The sequence below is a fragment of the Pezoporus wallicus genome, unplaced genomic scaffold (genome assembly GCF_028554395.1).
Source record: "Pezoporus wallicus isolate ANWC-B61680 ecotype Strahan unplaced genomic scaffold, APGP_CSIRO_Pwel_v1 scaffold_7107, whole genome shotgun sequence".
NCBI classification, from domain to species: Eukaryota; Metazoa; Chordata; class Aves; order Psittaciformes; family Psittacidae; genus Pezoporus; species Pezoporus wallicus.
The window spans coordinates 7742589-7764310 of NW_026642114.1; the positions used below are offsets into that span (position 1 = coordinate 7742589).

The window sequence follows — 21722 nt, forward strand, 5'->3', positions numbered from 1 at the left end:
AGAGAAGGCTGGCATTACAGGAGTGAAGGAAGGTAGGGGATGCACGAAGTAGATTGACTAGAGAAAGAAGTACCGAGCAGCTCTCTGGTAGATCAGGAGACCAGCACTGTGTGTGAAAGGAACTTTGATCCTTCCTTCACAGGTGTCCTTGCAAGTGTGTAAGTGTAAGCTGTTAAACAGATTATCTGAAATTACAAAATGCAAGGTTAGATGAAAAATACAGCTACTCACATGAGTTGACTTGGATGTGAAGCTTTACCCCTAATCAGACCTAGTATCCATCTGTTGCCTTCTACAGTCAGTTGCTGTCTGTTCTGCATGCAGGAGCACACACATTAAGAAAGGTAAAGTGAGGCTGTTATCCCAGCTATCTTTCTACTTTTCTGCCCTTTGTGGAGCTGAATGCCAGAACCAGCTTTGTTTCTGATAACAAACAGAGTCAACACCTGGATGAGGATGACTGTGGCTGGTGGGGACACAGTCCTCACTTTAAGACATGTTTCAGGAAGCTTATCTTTCGTATAACAGTATTTGGCATAATGGAGGATTCACAGCCTGTCATGTTCTGCAGGATTTCCCATCTTTGCCAGGTGCTGCAAGAGTTGCAGCTGTGAAAAATCACCCTTTCTTTCCTGCTGTTGACTAGGGCACTATACCCATTTCTCTTCAGTTCTGACTTGGCTATAGCTTTATGGAGTTCAAATGCAACAGCTATTCACCTTCTAACATCAGAAATCCCAGAGTGTTTGTTGCTGCACATATGCTCTTTCTGCTTGTCTCATTGTTGCATGAAGAGTTTGAGGGGATGGCCCAGATCCTTTCTGTTGAGAGCTACCCAGAGAATAGATCCAAGCATTTAAGTCTTCGCCACCCATCTTGTGTCTTCTCTGCACACAGTAGTGTGATTTGAAATCATGGCATTGTCAATGTGAAGAATGACACTGCTGAGCACAAGTGATGGAGTGACGGTGGTGGTGCTGTGCTTGTGAAAGACACTTCCAGAGCAGATGAAAGCATTGCAGATCTCCCTCTTGTCAGAGAGGAATAGAGAGCACTGCCAGTGATACACACAGGTGGCCATGGAGCAGTAAGAGCCTGGTACTCCCTGGAGAGGGCTGCAGAAGTCTTGAAGCCTTTGTGGCCAATACAGTATATGCACCCCAGGGGCAGCTGAGACTTTTCAAGTGATTGTGTTCTGTTGTGATTCACTGCCATTTTAATTGTACTAGTAATCTAATGATCCTGATGACTGGAAAAAGGGAAATATAACCCCCATTTTCAAGAAGGGGAAAATGGATGACCTGGGGAATTACAGACCAGTCAGTCTCACCTCTGTGCCTGGCAAAATCTTGGACCAGATTCTCCTGGAAGGCATGCTAAGGCACATGAAAATCAACAAGGTGCTTGGTGACAGCCAGCATGGCTTCACTAAGGGGAAATCCTGCCTGACCAATTTGGTGGCCTTCTATGATGGGGCTACGGAACTGATGGCCAGGGGTAGAGCAGTTGATGTCATCTACCTGGGCTTGTGCAAAGCGTTTGACAACGTCCCACATGATATCATTGTCTCTAAATTGGAGAGACATCAGTCTGATAGGTGGACCACTCAGTGGATAAAGAGCTGGCTGGCTGGCCACATGCAAAGATTTATGGTCAATGGCTCAATGTCCAGCTGGAGACCAGTAGCAAGTGGTGTCCCTCAGGGATAGGTGTAAGGACCGGTCTTGTTCAACGTCTTCGTCGCTGACATGGACAGTGGGATTGAGTGCGCCCTCAGCAAGTTTGCCGATGACACCAAGCTGTGTGGTTCGGTTGATGCCCTGGAGGGCAGGAATGGCATCCAGAGGGACCTTGACGTACTTATATATGTATGTATAAGGGTGTACTGTTTGGGATGAGAATGATTGGCTGCAATTCAAGATAAGACTCTTGCAAAGAGTATGGAGGTGCAGGTTTAATTAGGTGGTATTGACACGTCATGCATCTTTATGGGGGAAGGGCTCTGCCTTGTATTTTCTTGGGCACACGAAGGAAGGAAAAAAGTGTAGAACAAAGTAATGATCATGAATGCCAGCCTGTGTCCTGCAGCACAGAGTAGCTACAGATACAGACGACAAAAAAAAAAACCAACCCCAAAACCCAAACAGGCATTTTTCTTAAAAAGTGGCTTTGAACTTTTCTTTTATGTGTGTGGTGGATTTAAGTAAAGAGCTGGGGCAGAAGGGAGAGGGTGGGGAGAAATGAGGAATAAGATCATGTGTAAAGCAACAAAAAAAAAAATTGGCTTTTTTAAAAGAACAATTTCCAATTTGAGTTATGTTGGTCCAAGAGGCTTTGCAATTTTTCTGCATCTTGTCATGGGAGGCAGTTTTCACACAGCTGTTGAGCTGCTGCTGCTTTTCTTTCTACGAGTAATCTGGTCTCTTGGAGGACAGCCTTAGTTTCACATCATGGCAGGGTTCTGCCGTTTTATTGTTTTGGTATCTAAGCAGAGTAAGATATTTGTGTGATACTAGGGTTGCATGTTTTCAGGTTATAAAAGAAATTTTTCTTGGAGACTGAGCATACTGGTAGTTCTGGTTGGATTTGCTCAAGCATATGAGACTCAAGAGTATTTGAGAAGTGACTGAAGACTTTAATTCTTGTGAGGTTTTTTTTTCTTTGAAAGACAATGAATTGCTAATCCAAATAAACTCTTTTTTTTTACCTCAAAACTATTCAAAGATAGCTCTTTCTAGAAAAACTATGCTGACTGTTCATTTCAATACTAAATAAATTGTTTGACACATCTATGTCACTATAAACATACACGTGGAACTTTTCATATACTGAATTATGGGGAAACAGTAATGAAAGCAGCAAGAGCGCTGTCATTAATTAGCCAACAGAAAGGACAAAACTGGCAATCCTTTAAAAACTAAAAACTTTGTGTTGGCATCTTCTGGAAACTTCATCTTTATTCACCCCATGAAGAAAACCTTCCAAACTAAATCTAGATTAGCTGAATGCCAAACATGTCTGGAGTGCGCACAATTACTAGAGGCTCTTATGCAAGGATGTTAACTGAGAGTATTGGGAGAAGGTGTCCTAACATGTCTGTTACAGTAAAAGATCTTCTTGGTTTCAATTGGCATCTGTAGTCATCATTTTTGGGGAATCTCTTCTAGGATTACTTGTGCCAAATGTTAACTCATTTAAAAGAAAAAGAGACTGCATCCTCAGCCACTCTCCAGGCCACCCTCACAGACTGACCTGCTGATCCCAGAGTTGCATGTCCCTGCTTTTCCATCTCAGAGCAGCAGACAGATCTGCATCTGTGGCACTTTGTGGATGGTTTTGTAAACATGTTCTTAATAATGGCTTTGAGTGCTTGAGTTGGGAATTTAATGTGTGAAGAGCTGTGACTACAGAAAACTCTCTACCCACCCCGAAGAGTAACTGTAGAAGAACTGAGCAGAGCTTGCAGACTATACATCTTGAGGGCTTGGCTCTGTCTTAAATAAGTAGTGTGGAACTACTGTACTGGCACATGCATACAAAGGAGCTTATTTGCTGAAAGACTGCATGTTGAAAGGCATATGGTGCTCTTTCAGTGCTCAACTGCAGGATGTTTGTTTCACCAGGGTGTGTGTCTTTTTTGATGACAGTGTTTTAAATCTCGTAACAACTGTAGTTTAATACATTTTGGCCTGGATTTATTTTTCTTTTTCTTTGACTAGGATGGGACTCGCGATATCTTTATTGATGGAGTGGTTGCTCGCAACAGAGCCCTGAACAGTGACATTGTGGTGGTGAAACTGCTTCCCAAGGAGCAATGGAAGGTCAGTTCAGTATATTCTTCTGTAATTTGGCAGAAAGATCTTATTACTGTTTTCTTCACTAAGCTTAGGGCCTGAGACAGTGAACAGAGAATTTCCTACAAATCAGATTAGTTAAATTGCGGATTATGGTGCTGTAAATTAAAACACTTTATCCATTATAAAGTTTGGAAGAAGTGATAGCTAGTGTTGAAACATTACTCTTTGCATGTAATGGCCTTTTTTATTACTGTCTGGAGAAGTCTAACAACAAGGCTGGTTCAAAGCATGCTTGCCAGAAGTGACTTTTATTATCTGTTATTTAGCTGTCTTCCTGCTGTGGCATTGAACAGTTCTGTGTAGGTGTTTGCAGTTGCTCATCTATTGACAAGTGCTGTTCACAAAGCTTTAGTAATGATTAACTCTAATTTGTGGGTCCTCAGCTCATGGAAAGCTTATCTTGTCACAGCTCCAGATTTTGTGGTAATACTCTTCTTTACATGAATGAAGAATAAGTGAAATGACTGGAACAATGCAAATGTGGAACAATCCATTGTTCATTTTCACATCTGAAAATTTTACTAAGACCATTCTTTTTTTCCCTTCAGTGATTGAACTCAAAAGTCCTTTCAAACATCTGGATAATTGTTTTCCAGACATATTTTTTGAACTCTTCTTGAGAATGTGAAGACTACTGTATATCTTTTGGACAGAAGTAATAGTGAGGGTGATTCCAGCAGGGTAGGGACTTTTCACTTGTTCCAGCTACTTTCTCTGTCTGCCTTTGAAGTTACATGTTTTTAGGCTTGCAAATGCAAGGTCTTCAGTCTGGTCATTTGCTGAATCTTCTGCCTTCTCTGTTTAAATCTAATAGTAATTGAAATAATGGTTTGGAACATACTGGAACTTGTCTCTTCCTTTTAAGTATGCATAAAATGAGTAAACCACCTAAGTATTTATTGACACATGTAAATGCAAAACTACCTTATGCAAAAGGCAGTCATAAGTGAGATATAAGATATTGCAGATACGTCCGTATACAAATATAGGAAAGAGGTCTGCTGTTACCTGTGTAACCTCTGAAAGCCAATTTTGAGGGTCAAAGTGAAATTTGATAGGTATTCAAAAGCCCAAATCAGAGTTCACTAAATCTGTGATGATTACTATATGTTTGGCTCACCAAATCCATATATATAAATTCTCTTTTCTTTTAGACTATTTCATGGAGTTGGAAAAATGGAGTAGTTTGGGTGCTTAGATCCTTTGCCAGGACCTGCCAGCACAAGGACTTCTTTGTAGGCTTGATAGAGGCTGCCTGAGCTGGAAGCTTTGTCTGCAGTTTTTTATTTATATCTGGCTGTAAATAAAGATAACGCCTCTCTCTCTTGTATCCTCATACCTTCATGTCTTCAACAGTAATGTTCTTTTATGAGTATAAGAGGAAGGGTTCAGAATATTCTTCATGTCCTGGGAAAATGATAGAATAAACAGAACTGATGAGGAAGTGGTGCCCAACTGCAAGGAGGCAATTCAGAAGACTTCAGTGTTCTAGAGTATGATTATGATTCTTCCCTGGTAAATTTAACCCTGCCAAATGAATTAGCTGGAACATGCCAGTTATGTTTTTCAGCCACACAGGTGCTGCCCTATGTAGTCGAATCTTTTGTTTCTTGCCGTCAGCAACTCAGTCAGCAATGACACCCCTTTTCCTCGGCTCCCTGAATCTCTTGCTATGTGCTCATATTTGTATTAGTTCTTTGGGAAAGGTGCCACTAAGTTGCACTGAAAGATACTGCATTCTGCCAAGTAATTCATACTGATTAATGATAAACTGTCGCAACCTATTTTAGGTTTTTCCATTTGTTTAGTTTCATGCTGCTGCAAAGCTGCTACATAGGTGTCTCAAGGATTTTCCCCTTCCCAGTGGGGCTTTGGAATAAGATGAACAGCTTCAGTTATTAAAATGTAAATCAGATGTATGGTATAACTGATGCTGTCAGAGGAGACTTTACAGGCTCTGTACATACTGATTTGTTTGGATTGAGATGTGCATGCTGGCCGTTTGTATGGGTCCCTATTCCTGACCCGTTAGTCTGTGCTTCACCGAGAAATGAACTGTTTGGGGTTTTTTTTTTTATTTTGCTGGTAAACCAGAGTCTTGCACAAGGTAAGGTTGCTGTTACAGCAGCATGGTGGGTCTGTGCTTTCTGAGTTGCCAGCACTCTGAATGGCCTCTGGATGCTCTGGGGAAGACTTTCCTGTTGCTAGTGAGGGTGATTCCTGCTGTAGATCACTTTGTACAAAGTCACAGTGTAGTGCTGCATCCCAGTAGCGGCAGGTCTTAGCTGGAACCTAGGTTCAATTTATGTGTGTAAGTGGGAGGAAGGGGGAAAAGCTGTGACAAGTGAAACTAGGGATTTTGGATCGGAAAATCTGTGTATTTGCTTGAGTTGAGGAAGTTTGGAACTGCCCTGTACCCAATGAGTCAGTCTCTGTGGGTCAGGTGCCTGTGAGAATAAAGCATTGTCTGACAGCAGTTTCTCCAGGGATATACTGTGTTCTGCTGAACTTGTAATGGTGATACTTTACAGGTATAAATGCCACAGTGAAATGTAAGGGGATGGTGAAATATTCTAACTGCATGGTTCTACTTTATGTAATACATTCTTGAGAGGGACAGCAAGATTTTCTTCCTCCAGCTTTTCACTTCCTGGCTCAGTGGTGGGAAATTTATCAGCCTTGAATTTCTCAATAGCATGTCCTTCCCTGCATGTGCATCAAGTGCTTTAATGAGCTACCCTCATCCTCACTGTGCTTACTCTGTCTGGTCTTACAGCTCTGTTTGTTCATACATCCTCTGGGAGAGCTGCTTGCTGTTTAGCAATGAGCAATTTGTCAGTTCATATTTCTGTGCTTACTATTAGTTCTGTTTAAGAGCCAGAAATTTTGCTGTGGCCCCACCAGCTTGAGGGAGAGACATTTTGTCCCCAAAATCTGTTATCTTGCGCTCCTGAAGAGGGTGGCTGGCTGCTTCCTGTCAGGGTTGAGTGGCGTACGTTGCAGTGAATGTATTTGGAAGCTGTATTTCAGAAGTTCCTCTCCTGTCCTCTTGTGTTACATCTTGGGAATATTGAGGTGCTATGGTAACTTTCAAATATTTAGCTTTTGCAAAGTAAGGTATTTGACTTAGAATGTTTTTCCAGGTACTTAACCTACTCTCAGCAAATGAAGTCAGAGTATCATTGCAATTAGCTAGACTGTCCCATTCTTACTTCAAACTTAGTTCAAATGGTGAAGGGCTTCCATGAATCTGTGCCTTTATCTTCTGGAAGAACACCATGCTAAAAGATAGCCAGTGACAGAGGATTCACCTCAGTCCTTGTCACTTCTTCTGATAAAGAAGAAAAATGGTATTTTATTCCTTGACTGATTTTCACTATTTTAACTTCCACTTGTGGGTTCTTGTTACATTTTACAGAGCTGTGCTTACATCAGTTTCAGGAGCTTCAGTTGTACAGTGGCATAATTACTGAAAGGAAAAAAATGGGGATATGATGATTGCAGCAATACTTCTCAGGCTCATGAAGGAGGGAAGCAGCATGTCAGTTTAAAGGATAAGCATAACTCATCTTTCCTCACAGCCTCTTTTTGCTCTTTTACTGTCTGCTTAATTGCCAGACAGAATTTGTTTAATTTTAGATATCTGTTTTGGCTTTTCTTGCAAGATGTAATTTCTTTGGTGGAAGAAAATAGCATAGTAAGTAATTTGATATCACTTGGGGCTTGGATTCCTGGCCCAATCTCTGGTGCTTTTAGAGTAGTAGTTTATAATGTGGAATGTTTTTCATGACAACCGTCTCACGCATTGCATGCTATGGCTGAAATTTTAGAGCCTTAGTCTGAAAATAGTACCCAAACAAGGACTTTTAACTGCTCAAAACTGCCTGAAAAGAATTTTGGGGTCCAATATGCAGGAGAGATCTCCAGTTCTGTGTCTGCTTGCAGCAGTGGTATATAAAAATGATAATAACATATACTATGTATGTACATAAAATAATGTACATAAAATGATGACTGATTAACCTGCCAGTTCCTTGGAAATCTGTGCCTGCAAGTGCCATCTTTTGTTGTTGTTCCGTGAATCATTTCCTCTTCAGTTTAAAGTGCTCCTTTGCGCTATTTTCAGTTCTTTCGATGTTGTCAGGAGGTCTCCAAGGCCAAGGATGTAGAACTGTTCATTTATGTACAGTGTGTGTTGCTGGATAATAGGAATAATGGATCCAGCATTTTCGTCATGAAATGTCCAAAAGTGATAGAAATAGTAAGCCTTTATAGCTTATGAAAACGTGTTCTGTTCAACACTGAGGTGTCAGATACAATACTGTACAGCAGGAGATCTTGGAGCTGCCTCTTCTAAAGCCATACACCAGAGATAAATATTTAAGCACTTTATGTACAGAATATATAAACTACAGTTGACTTTTCCCAGCTCTGACTGCTGTTAGCATAATTGCAAATAAATGCAAAGAGGGAACAATTAATTTCAACCAGGCCTCACAAATATCACCATGTATATTTTGAACAGAGCTACATATCCTGGCTACATATCCTGCTTCCAGCTGTTGGTGAAAACCTATGAACCGTTAGTTGTCCAGAGGGGATGCTAGCTTTGGATTTGCCCTGGTGAATAATGATTCATTTCTGCTAAATTTGTCTGAGTCAGTTTCTTCTCAAAATCTTCCAGCTAATGTAAGGATAACAGCAGCTCAGGAGGAGATGGGGTTCTTAGAGGGTTATCACAGCAATACTGTTTGAGTCTAACAATCAAGAATGTTGTTTGGAAACATTACATTCATAATAATAAAAAAAATGTTCTGGAGAAGTCATTATTGAAATAGTAAGTGTTCTGGCGTGCTAAAAGCATTCAAGTGTAATTCATGATATCCAGGAGTAAAGCGGGAAGCCTAAGAAGCCAGCTAGAAAGATGTCCAGAAAAGCAGAGCTCTAGCAAATCTGAAAGGTTGATGGATGCTGTAGGGAGGAAGGGTAGTTGTTTTTTTTAATGTTTTTTGTAGACTTTACAGTGAGGGCTGTAAGTTGATGGTCACACATTATGTGCATGCCATACCTCTCCCCACCTTGGCAAATCCCCAAACTGCAATTTGGTGGAATCTGGAGGAGCTTCATTATTACATGGTTATTTTCTGATTGGGCTGTTTTCTGAATGGCCACATATTGTTCCACACTGCTAGTCCTGATGGACCTTTGCTGTTTGCTGCCATGGCTCTTTCCAGGCTTTGCTTAGCTCCAAACCAGATGAGTATGGAGTAGCAATAGAGTAAATTGGTAGCAAAAAGGCTGAGAAAATAGGAAGTGTTGCTCACCAAGGCATATGTGGCATTAAATTACTCCTCTTGCAGATGATGTTTTCACATTTTGTTAATCAAATATCACTTGAAATGTACCAACGAATGTCTTAACATGGTGAATTTTAATGACAAGACCTGTCACTCTTTTTAGGGTATATAATGATAAAATTACTATAATGGTCTGGGCTATGTGAGATTGCCATGACCTTGTGCTGTGTTCAGCCCTTGCCTCCTCCTCAATGTGTAAAACAAGGAGGCAGAAATACCAGCTTTTGGATGTTGCAAGTGGGCTCACCTTCCTGAGAAGGGCCTTTCCTGTCAATACCTGCCTCAGTCTCTTTGATGGGAAAGCCAGAACCAGGATCCCAGATAATAAAATCACAAGAAAGGTACAGAGTTTCTGAACAATCTAATATCCTTTTTATTCTTCCTCCTGTGCTGAATAAAAGTGATATTAAAAGGCAAATTGTTTGGTTAGGGAGGAAGGCAAACTTCTTTTTATTGACTGCCTGCATCTTGGCCTGCCAATGCAGAATTACATTGCAGATGTGGTTTGGCTGCACAGATGCAGAAAAAGATATAAACATTGCCCCTAGGTGAACAGTCAAGCATTAAATAGCCATCTCATATGTAGTCAGTTGTTGTATCCCCAGTGGAATAATGGTAGATAAGCCCCTGTAATGAGGGTGACTTCAGGTTGTGTGCGATACCACAAATTTCAGTGTGCTTTGCCAGAAGAACTTCATCTTGGGTGGCAGGAAGTGCTGGTGGGGGCATCTGATCTTACTTAGAATAGGAGTCAAGCCAACATTTAATACCTGATCTCTGTTCCTGATCACTTTTTTTTTCCTTGGTTACATGAATATAATCTAGAACAGTGCATTGATTCCTTTAACAACTAACTTTTCTTCAAGTGATTGCTTTAAATGCTATTCTTCCAAGTCTTCTGTAAATATGGACATATAACAGTAGATCACTCTTAATCCAGTCTCTTACATAATCACTATCGTTTTGGACTCTCCTTAGTTCTTGGTTTCTGTGGAATTAGTGTTTCTTAGAACTGTTTGGTGTTTGCCAGTTTGGAGACTTATTTGGTGATATCATGAGTATTTGGAGCCCACACCTTATAATAAAGTGTCAGGATACCTGTTGTTGTGATGGGATTAGTTTTTGGAATGTTATGCACGTTAAAGTCACATAACTCTTTATATTTGCTTTCTTGAGAGACTGTCCAGATTTTCACTAGTCTGGGGTTTTTTTGCTTTTTTTTTTTTCAGACCCACATGATTAAAAATAAGTTGAAATAAAGTGCATGATAATAAGTCTCATCTGGCCTAAAATTTGTGCAGCTAATATTATGCTTTTTTCTTTTTTTTTTTTTTTTTTTTTTTTTTTACCCCTAGTTTGGCTTGATAGGTGGAGAAACAAAGAGCTACTATGACACTAAAATACTGTTAATCTTTAAACTTGCTAAGTGAGATGGTTTTGGATCATATCCTAAGTTCTGAAGAAAAGGAAGAGTGCTACATATCTATTTGCATGCTTGTTCTTGTCATTGGCTGGTAGAGAAACAATAACTGGCAGTATTTACATGTGGTCAAAGCTACTAAGGTTGGCTCATTAACTCTCTTCCTTTATTTCCCTAACTCATATTTATTTTTCTTAAAGCCGTAAATCAGAGGGAAGATGAATGTAAAATAGAGATGATTTATGTAAATGAAGAATTGCAGCAGCTGGAGGAGTGACAGGGACTTTTCTACAACAGGTTCTTTGGGGCAGGTTTTGGGACCTCATTTATAACCACATGGCTCTTGAAGATAAGGGAGATATTTCTCATCAGGGATAGGATGCCTCAATTTTGTTGATGTCACAAGCTAACTTGTAGTTACCTAAGATAAAGGTGTCTGAAGTGTAATAGCTAGGTTTTGAATCAGCATGCCACTAGCTTCAAAGGGCTGGGATGATTGTGCGTCCCAAACACTGTTCCTGTCTCTTTCTCTAGACAGGGCAAAGTATAGCTGGGTTGAGGAGATCTCCTGGCCTCCCACTCCCTCCTGTCCTGGCTTTGTGGCATTATTTACCCTGGGGGGATTCTCTTCTTGTCAGATTTCTGAAGCTTATGTCCTAACTGCTAGGCATGTCACAAGAACTAGGAATGAGTCTATTCTTGGTGCACTATCACACAGTGGGAGCTGGCCAGCGATTTATATACATCAATAACAGTTTTCTTAACACTGCTAACATAGGGAGTCTTACTTCTTACTTGCTTGCTACATGTTATTTTCCTTGACCCAGTCAATGCCCTGGAATGTGTAACTGTGGTAGCATCTTTTTCTGCAATGTCTTCAAGAATTGAAAATGATGCTTTTGATCAAGTTTCTTGTGTAAGAAGTGTCACTTAAAACACAGAAAGTCAAATTATAATTCCTCCTGATTATTGTTTCCACTAATTCCTCAATGCTTCAGTAGTTGTGTACTTGACATAATTTCTCAGTGCTCGCTGATAAGACGATGTGGGTTTTTGAAGGTCTCAGATTCTGTCTGTACTTCCCAGTTTTTGTCCCAGCCTTAACTACCTGGAGGCTTTTTAGACAGTGTTAGTAACAATGGGAGGAAAATACTGCAGGATAGAGTGATGATCTAGTAACTACCAAAAAAGGCAGTCACATTTGTATGTTTCCTTGCTTTCCAATTGTTTCTATTGGTTTATTTTTGTTTTCTGTGTTCTGTGTCAGGCAATAATGGGTTTCATGAAAGTAGGTCTGTCTGTACAAGTTACGTTTTTGTTTTTAGTTGGGGTATTTTTTTAGGTTTCCAGTATACTAACGATTCATCCATCTTCTGCTGTATCACCTCCTGGGGTTGAGGTATTTTTTTTTTAGCTTTGTCTAAATTATTTTGAAACAGAGAGCAGTGCCGAAACACATATTTTTAATTGAGCAGCTTTGCAAGTGTGAAAATGAAGACTTGCATGATCTAATTAGCACTTGTGTATTTTATTTGCAAAAAGTGACTGGTGAAGAATTCCCCAGACATCAATCTCTGGTCTGTCTGAAAAAAGTCCTACATAAAGGTGTATATTCTTCTTAGTTCCTGTTGGTGCTTGAAAGTCCTGACTGTAATTTTTTTTGCTAATTAACTGGCTGCCAAGACATCCCTCTGTTCTTGTTCTCCTTGCTTTTTGCTGCTGTTTGTTGAAATCACAGAATCCTTAGGGTTGGAAGGGACCTCTGGATATCATCTAATCCAGCCCCCCTGCCAAGGCAGGGCTGCCTAGAGCAGGTTACACAGGAATGCATCCAGGTGGGTTTTGAGTGCCTACAGAGAGGGAGGCTCCAGAACCTCCCTGGGCAGCATATTCCAGTGCTCTGCCACCCTCAATGTAAGGGTCTCTCATGTTGAGAAAATGAGTCTTGGCTGCTTTTGTCTGTAAGCTCTATAGAAATTGGCATCTCTTCCTGTGGTCTCTTGAAATCCCACATAGCATTGTGTTTTCCAGGTTCATGCTTTCTGGGGAAAGTCCCAAGGAACTGTGTGAAGTGGGAAGGTTATCTCAGAAGTTTCACTTTATTCCTGACCTAATGACTGTTCAGAGGGGTGGGGAGTTCTGGTAAAGGCCTTAAGTAGAGTAGCTAAGTACCTAAACTCACCTCTAAGCCCTACTTGATTTCCCCAGTAAGTTTCCGGTAGGGTTTTACCATGCATTTTGATGTCAGAGTGCCTGATTTTTTTATTTTCTGTGCAGATCAGGTCTGCAGCTGCTGTAGCCCCTTGTAGAAAATACAGCTGCTTTGATTGTCTGGCTTAGGTTTGGACCCATAGCTATTCTCCCTTTGGTGCAAGGATGACAGCTTGTTGGGTAACAAGCATCCTCTCTAAAGGGTCCCATCCACAGCAGATCTGGTCAGAGCCTAGCTGACAGTGTGATGCTATGAGACCCATGCCCTGCCCCATTTCCCTGGGAACAGTTCGTTGCCTGTTTCAATGCAGTCTCTTTCTGACTGAGTCCTGTTCCATGACCTTTAGACTAATGCTCTTGGCAAAGCAGTCTGGCAACTGTGGAGCTTTCCAAATGCCTTTTCATTAAGCCATTGTCTCACAGTTGTCCCTTAAATTATAATGGGCTTGCTGGTGTTAGAGAGGCAGCGTATGGCCTTCCTGTTCATTTCTTTCAGTATCTTCATATTAGAACACTATCCAGAGGAAACTAGCAGTGGTCCTTTCCAGTGACTGTGCTCAGGTGTACCACCTGGCTGGGAGCAGAGTTGCTGCCTCCTGTACTGAAGCGCTGTGCAGCATCACCACTATTGCTGCCCCGGTTGAGACTAAATGGCTCATCTGGCCCTAGTTTGTTTATGTAGCTGAGCAGAGGGTCTACTGCCATGGCTGAGTGCTGTGTTGGTAAGCCATCTGGTGCTTGAGCTTGCCTTTTCTGGTCTGTATTGTGCCATGTAGATGTACCCAAGGTTAATGGATAACCATTACTTTAATCTGATTTAGTTCAGTAGCTATGCTTCATGCATAGCCCGAGCAGCGTTCTGACAGCATGACCTAACTTTATCTACCCTTACTGGTTCTATTCCCATATTCCCAAAGCTTTCTCTAAAACTGTTTACTCTTTTCTTCTCCACACAGTTGTTGAACTGTGAGTATAATATGTTTATCAGCTCAGATTTGTGTCTTGGAAACTTAATTTACCTTTTTATATAACACTTTATCACTAATGCATGGTAACATTTCCTGGCAGGATATGCATTGTTAAAATTTGTTTGTAGAGGGGAAAAGAAAAAAGCACAGAAGCGGATGGCTCCCCTCCTGCAAGTTCAAGAGTTTGTAAAGGAAAAAAGGAAAATGTTCTTCATGGTACCTGACATCATTTTAGTGCCAGGGTCCTACTTTCCCATGGGGTGACTCCTATCAGTGGCTAAGATATAACGGAGCCCAAAGACTAGGTGTGGTGGCAGCTGTCACTGTGAAATAAAGGAAAGGCTGGGAGGGGAAGGCTGGCCTTGTCAGGGCACTGTCTCCATCTATACAGTAATTTCCTATGAGCTGGCTGAGACCTTGGACAAACCTTTTTCTAACAAAACCAGTACCACATGTCATTTTTTTTTTCTGCTATTGTCTTATTGTCACTGAAGGAGTCAGCATTATCCAGTGGTCATTTACTCCACTGCCCACTCTCTTGTGCCAGCAAAACCACTTATGCAAGTGGTTTAACAACACTGGTTTCTTGAGATGAGTGGCACATCACTGCAGCAGCCAACTTAAGTAACATGGGAATGGGCCTGAGGCTTGTCTTTGAGCAATTAGTTGCTATGATTGTAAATAAATTGTTAGACTCTGCTTCTGAGCTCCGGTTCCCAAGCAGTGATGTCTGTTAAGTGCTTTGTGAAAGAAAAAAAAAATATCAAAATCTGCAGTTAAATTAATCTTCTCTAACAATGTGTAATGTGTTCTGAGGACCAGTGCTTGAGGGAAGGGTGTTGTACAAAATGACAGACAACAAAATATACAGAACTTTGTGCAGGGTTTTTGTGGTATTAGGAAATAGAGTTACCAACATTGGTGTATCACCCTCTCTGATTAAACACTGTGGTTTCCCTAGCTAAGGATTGATTACTTAAGAAAGCACTAAGTATTTGTCAAATACTCTTCCTTCAGATATTTCACATCTGGATCCTTGTGTCTTCATTGACTTGCCTCAACACCTCTGCTGGTCTGCAGGCTGGGCATGCTCCCTCCTACCCCTCCTCATGGTCTGAATGCGGTGCTCTGCACCTTGCCTCAGCCTTAACTTCTTATATGAAAGTAGCTGGTTGCATAGGTAGATCCACCTCGCTTGGGTGAGGTGAGGGACCAGGACAAGAGCAAATACTTGCCTCTAGTGAGCAGCTCTATGCCCTTGTGTCTGTTAAAGAAAATCTCTTATACCCTTCGCAGATGTGAGGAGGTGTATAGCATGGTTCTTGCTTCCTGCTAGCAAGAAACCCAAGGAAATGCTCTTTGTTTAAACTGCGTTCATCAAATTTAGTGTAAAGTGTTTCTCCAGCTGAGTCTATGTCAGGATGTACCCTACATTGTAGGATTATGATATTAAAAAAAAAAGAGATGAAAAATATCAATATTGAATTTTAAATTTGCCACAGATGCTACTTTATTAATTGTTGCCACTTTTAAAATAAATTCTGAAGTCTTTATTTTCTAGGATTAGTCAGAACAGCATTCCAATAAGTATCTTCCTGCCTGTGTTACATCTTCTCAGCTCAAATGAAAAATAATGTGGGCTTACCAAAAGCTCTGCTCTTTCGCAGGATGTACCAGAGGAAGCTTGCTTTATTTCTTTACCAGGTATATGTAACCTTTTCTTTGCAATAAAAATATTGTTCCTGCCCAGCATTAATTGTCTTTGATATATAATTGTGACAAAAACTTCTACCTGACAGATTTTTCCAGCACAGTCTTCCTGATATTCTCACTGTGCGGAAGTAAATACAGAATTAAACGAGTGAGTTGAGAATAGAGAATCCAGCTCATGTGTCTTTGCCATATACAAGTGAATACAGACGGAGACGATTTTTTTAAATTTTCACTGAGGAAAGTTTAAATCATGCCTTAATGCATTACGCATTACAGGACAACGCTATAGTGTAAGCGAGGTTAGTCAACTTTTCTGTGTTAAGCGTAGAGAATTGAGTGCAGGAAACTGACTTTAGAGGATTGTTTTGCAGTCAGTGTTTTATGGACAAAATTTGCTAAGTCTATTCAGTGAGCCTTCTCAAATTAAAGTGAAATGATGTGTGTAGAAGTGGTTTCATTTCATGTTGTTGTTGTACCTTTGGAAGGACTTATCTGAAAAGGATGAAGCTTTGTAACTGGTGACTCCAGGATGAGAACTTGACATGTGTGCTTCCACTTGGCTGGGGGGATGAAAGACCCAGAATCCTTAGGATGTGTTTCAACTTTTGGGCGTTGCTTTGGAAAAGCTAATATTCATTAAAAGTGAATACATTTAGAATCTACTAAATCATACAAGTGCACGTGACGGTTTTGATATGATAGATGAACATGTTAGACCAGTGATGGAGAAACTTTGTCTTAAGCAGTTGTTGGCATGTTAGATAGGAATGAGCCGTTCCCTGTAGAGGTCAAGAGTACATTGGTATTTGTGTGGCAATTTCTGACTGTTCAAAACGAGCAAGAGCAGTTTAAATTCCGAAGTAATGCATAGCTACATGAACTGTAGCTTGCAAGGGTTGTGCTGGCGTAATTTCTACTTCTAAAAGTTCTGTGTTTTATAATTAAAGAAAAATAAGACAGACTACTTTTTGTATTGGCTGTAGCATGCATGTTTCACTGTACTTCTTTGGCAATATCCATATCTTATATATGACTTGCTGCAAAATATTTATACAGGTGAGAACAGTGGCTATAGTGAGACTGATTTGTGTATTAATTTATTTACCTTAACCCCTAATTTCAAAGCACCATAGCAACTTTCTGTTTTTCTTTTAGGTCAGGTCTCAGTGCTTTCAGAGCTTGCTGATCCTGGCTCATTGTTTTATATTGTTGGTAGCTTTGAAGCTATTTAAGTTGCATCATTCAATTACAAATTCATAGCTTTCTTCAGTGTCGTTTGAAGTGGAATTTGGTGGGAGCAGCTCATAAAGTCATGATTAGAGCATAAAATAAGAGGCATACAGGTGAATGGTGTGAGAAGTGAAACTGGTTTTCATCCAGGTTTTGAACTATTGGCTTTTATTTTTAACTAGCCTGGATTAAGGGTTTGATAAATTGGGGTTGAATGGACTGCGCTGGGCAAAGAAAGCAATATTCTCTTAAGAAATTATGAACAGCATTCCTATTGTAGAGCTTGGTTGGAATATTTTAATTGTACTCGTAGGACTATGCATAGTGCAGTAAAATAATTTCTGGGAGGTTTTGATACCTCTTTACTTTGTGGTCAAATTAGAAAATTATTAGTTAAGAATTGAATAACTTTCATAGTTTCATTGTGGTGGAGTCCTATTAAGATTTTACAAGGAAGCAGGTTTGATCATGTACTTGACTTGAAGTCAAGTTTGCATTGCAGATAGCCTTTGTTCTTCAGAAGCCTTTCTCGGTTGGTTTGAATGTGCTCCTTAGAGGAAGGATGCCTTTGGTGGAGGTGACTGGATGTGTCTGCTCATGGCTGGCAGCACACGTGCTTTGTTACAGAGTGGGAACTGATCCCTCCCTGGAGCCGGCAGGCACGGTGTGAACTGGTAGGTTATTGATAACCTTTTGTGTGTTTAATAAGAGAAATCCTTCTGTTTGTTTCACTGAGAACAAATGCAGCAAAAGCTTTTTTTTTTTTTTTTTTTTAAGAAAATAGCAGTGAAGGGAGGCCAGGGTTTCTGGGGCTTCTTCCCCATCACATCAGAGTCCCTGTGGAGCTGCTGATGCCACCAAGCACCATGTGTGTGCAGGGGGGTGTTGCACAGCACAGAGCAAGTGTTCCCCAGCTTGTTGTAATTGCTTAAGCAGGAGCTGCAGTTATTCCCAGTGCCTAATGTGCAACCTCCTGGTGTTACTTGACTTCTCTCAGTGCTGTGTAATTGTGGGGATAGGAGTTATGAAGTACATTATTCAATAGTCTGGGTGAGAATGGATAGACTGAGGTGGAGAGAGCATGTGCATGCTTCAACACTTTACATGGCCAATCTCTACCCCTATCTTACCTCCTTCATTTGCTTTCTCTCTACACATCCACACCATCATCCAGTGCCAGGCCCAACCTAGGCAAACTGTGAAGGTGGAGGTGGTGACTTTGGGTGGCAAATGGAAAAGCGGGATCTGGATTTGGATTCCCAACAGCCCAGGAGAAAACTTATGTGTGAAGTGGTTTCTTCTGATAATGGTGTTGTGACACAGGTATAGCATGGTACATGGTAGAACAGCAACTTAACTTGAAGGGTGAACAGACATTTCAAAACAAGTCAGAGAATGTAAGGAGGTATTAAGCAGAAGGGAAGTGGAGAACTTAATGTTTTACTTGAGAGGGCATTAACTTGCTTTTCACGTTGTCCTCAGCTCTTGAGACAACATAGATGCTTTGTGTACTAATAGCCTTTGATGTGGTAGCTGTCATCAACTGGTAGAATGGGAGCAGGCAAGTGGGAAGTTTGCCATGTCAAAGCCAACAAGTGCACTGGTCTTGAATGGTGAGAAAGCAAATGGAAAGGCTTTCCTAAAGCTGTGGGCTGCCTGGGTAGGATCTGAGAACTTCCCCGTGTTCCTTTTCTGTTTTATCAGTTTAAGGTGAATAGTGAGTCATGGTTAGCTGCATGGCATGTTTCGTTGTTGGAGACCTGTCAGAAGAGTTGATTAATAATCCAGAGCATTTGCATTCAGTGTGATAAAACTAATCATAACAAAGTACTTCAGTGCCTGACTTGAAGCTGTGAAGAAAATCCTGTTATCTTAAAAGTGTGTGTATATGAAAGGGCTAACTTTTTCTTTTTTTTTTTTTTACAAGATAAACAAACTCAGTTAGTGAGTTGCAGAGCAGTGGTACTGTTTCCAGAGGCTCCTTTCCAAATTTCCCTGTGAAGAAATGGAGCTGAGATTTAGTCCTGTCACTTGTGGAGTTTCAAGAATATGCTTCTCAAGATCTCTTGATCTTTTACAGAAACAGCTTAATTAAATGATACATAAATAATTGTAATGAACTCAAATTTACTTTCTTCTCAGTTTTCTGGAATAGCCTGCCTTTTTCTGGGTGAGAATTTGCCTTTTTTCTTTTGTAAAGTTGCTTAATTTATCATTAACACATTTACTGTATTATAGTTTACCTCTGTAGATGTTCTTGAAATAGCCTTTTTCAGGTAAGGAAAATTATTAGATGTCATCCCATACTTACTTTTACCCAGAGGGGAAGATTGGACGAGGGAAGATAGCTTTGAGTTCAGCAGATCTGTATGGAGCAGTTTTGAATTTACTGGACTTGTTTAATGAGCAGACTGAAAGCCCAGTGTAGCTGCCTGTGTCCCGTAATTGTACACAGTGTACTGCCAGGGAGAAATAGTCACTTTCTGGTAAAAAAAGGACTACCAGTCTGTAATTTCAGTAATGGATGTTTGCAGGTAGCACTGTCCAGATTTTGTGTTGAAGCGGGCTACCTTGTAAAAGAGTTGAGTTGATTTCCTTGTTCCGTAATTTCCAGCGTTGAAGTGAGAATTCTTGTTGGATGACTAACACATTTCAGCGCTGGTTGAGGCACTTTAGGAGACCCGATGTTCTTCAGATATATTAAATATTTTATTAATGGCATAAGCAGGTGTCAAGGCTAGTTTGCAGTCACATGATTTTGAGCTGTGCTTCTGGATTTTGCCATTCTCTGATTCATTTTCAAGAGTGTTGAATAGGGTTAACAATTGATGCTGTGGTGCTTCCCTGTGTATCTCATTATCACCTTGAATTTGCACCTCCTTAGCACAACCAAGCACGTAATTTTTCTTGTATTTCTACTTTGCATTGTGGTGTTCACTGCATATTTAAGAAAATTGGAAGTGTGTTCCACAGTATTAAGAGGAATATATCACTGTGGGTGGACACTTGCTCTTTCTGCTTGAGGTATAACTCTACCAGACAATGTTGCTTTTAAATAGCCTGTGAGATTCAGTTTGTTACAGTGTACAGCCTCCATTCCTTACTCCAATATGAAGTTTATCCTGAGGCAGAAGGGAGAACTCATGGGAAGTCATAGAGCAGATTTTTAGTCTGTCAGCAAGAAATAGCTGGTTTTTGTGTGACTGAGCTGCACATGTATAGTGGTGGGCTTCATCAGACTGAACCAAGAGATAAAATTGACAAGACTGAATATGAATTATTATATTAATAATTTCTGGGAGTGGCCAGTGTATCAGGATTGGAAGCACGACTCAAAAGATTTGCCAATTTAGCCTGTGATGACCGCTGGGAGAAGAGATTGCCCAGGAGAAATGAGTTATAAAGTCTTTCAAGACTTAAAAAAATAAAAATCTTGCACAATCAGAGTTTAATGACCAAGGTGATGGCTTTATGCTGCCATTATTAGTGTTTAAATCCCCAGGATTCTTTGTTTGCACCTCACTTGACTGATCTCATAACTGGCCATTGTTACAGAATGAACATGGAATTTGGTTTAGAGACCAACTTTTTGTTTTTGGATGGGATAGGAGCTACCTATCACAATAATGTTTCTGTACTTGTGTTTATGGGCACTGTCAGTATTTCCATTATAATTTTATGGATTTTTTTTTTTTTTTTTTTTTTTTTTTTAGAAAAAAGAAGCTTAAAACACAGTTGTAAGAATTTGTTCTTGGCAGAGAACTTGTATACAAAAATCTCAGCTTGGATAAAACTTTTTAATGAATTATGAAAGAGGAAAGAAAAACCTGAACTGCTGTGTAAGTTGAGGTCACAGAGGAGAAGTATTCACTGGAATCTCTTGTTAGTGGTACTTAGCTTGTAGAGAACTAGTACAACAGAACCCCCCCTAATGTTAGTCCCTTGCGCTGCATTAAATTTTAAACTGAGTTATAACAATTGATCTTAACTTTTGATTCATTCTGTGAAAAAACTTTTGATAGAAGAGCATTCATTGCCAGGCAAGAAAAAACAGACTAGTGGGTACATGGCATCAGACATCTGTGTTGGCCAGACCTTCCCAGTGCTTGCTGAAGAGAGAGGCTTTTTAAATTGCTGGTTGCAAAGGTGAGGTACGCCCTGTTTATGGTAATGGTAGATCTTATTCTGAAGGAAAAAAGTAAAACTATGTTATTGCATTTTTCAGTGCTGCAGGAGATGCTCTGAGACCTTGTTTAATTGATGTATATTTGAATTGGATTAAATAAACCTGAATATTGACGTCATGAAAATGAGCTGAAAGGCCTGGTGGAGGATGCTGATTCATTTTACTCTTTTAATAAATGCTGCTTCAAAATTTAATGAGGCATGCCATGTTGCTGAAGGTAAATGCAAGCAAACTGAGCTATAGACATTTCGCTTGAGGTGCTTGCTTTTTAATAAGATTCGTCATTAAGTAATGTGAGCAGACCCATATGACGCAAATGCCAGCGGTTGTTTCCCTGCCACCATTTCAAGAGGAAACCTGGTGATACTGATTGTTTTCACTAGAAAGAGAGAAAACACTGCAGCAATATTAAGTCCTCAGCAAAATGCTGAGCATCACTTATCTTTTTCAAGAGCATATTTACTACACTTTGGGCCCCTAATTTGCTTTAACTTCCATTAAGATGGGGTCCTGTCAAAGGCAGTCTGTGTGTAACCTTGTTCTCATCTAGTTCCTCCTTATGATGTGTTTTGCCTTTAATAAAAATTTCCTAAAAGTTTTGTTGAGCATTAACAATGTTGTATGTGTTTTGGTGCAGCACTCAGCATGGTGTGTCCCTGGTTCTGACAGGGGCAACTGAGCATAACTAGAAAACAAATAACCTTGGAAAGGGATGCATTTTGTCAGAGACAGCAGTGTGTGGAACCTGTGCCTTCAATGGGCATTTCCTTGCCTTCCAGC

General features: G+C 40.3%; 1 protein-coding gene across 3 annotated transcripts in view; it reads left to right on the forward strand.

The window, feature by feature from the left end:
• DIS3L2 (DIS3 like 3'-5' exoribonuclease 2) overlaps nucleotides 1–21722 on the forward strand; it is a 198863-nt gene that overhangs the window by 27311 nt on the left and 149830 nt on the right. For all 3 annotated transcript variants that reach the window (XM_057427351.1, XM_057427350.1, XM_057427353.1), the window contains one exon: nucleotides 3720–3821. In XM_057427351.1, the coding sequence (XP_057283334.1) occupies nucleotides 3720–3821 (102 nt within the window). The remainder of the gene's footprint in view (nucleotides 1–3719; nucleotides 3822–21722) is intronic.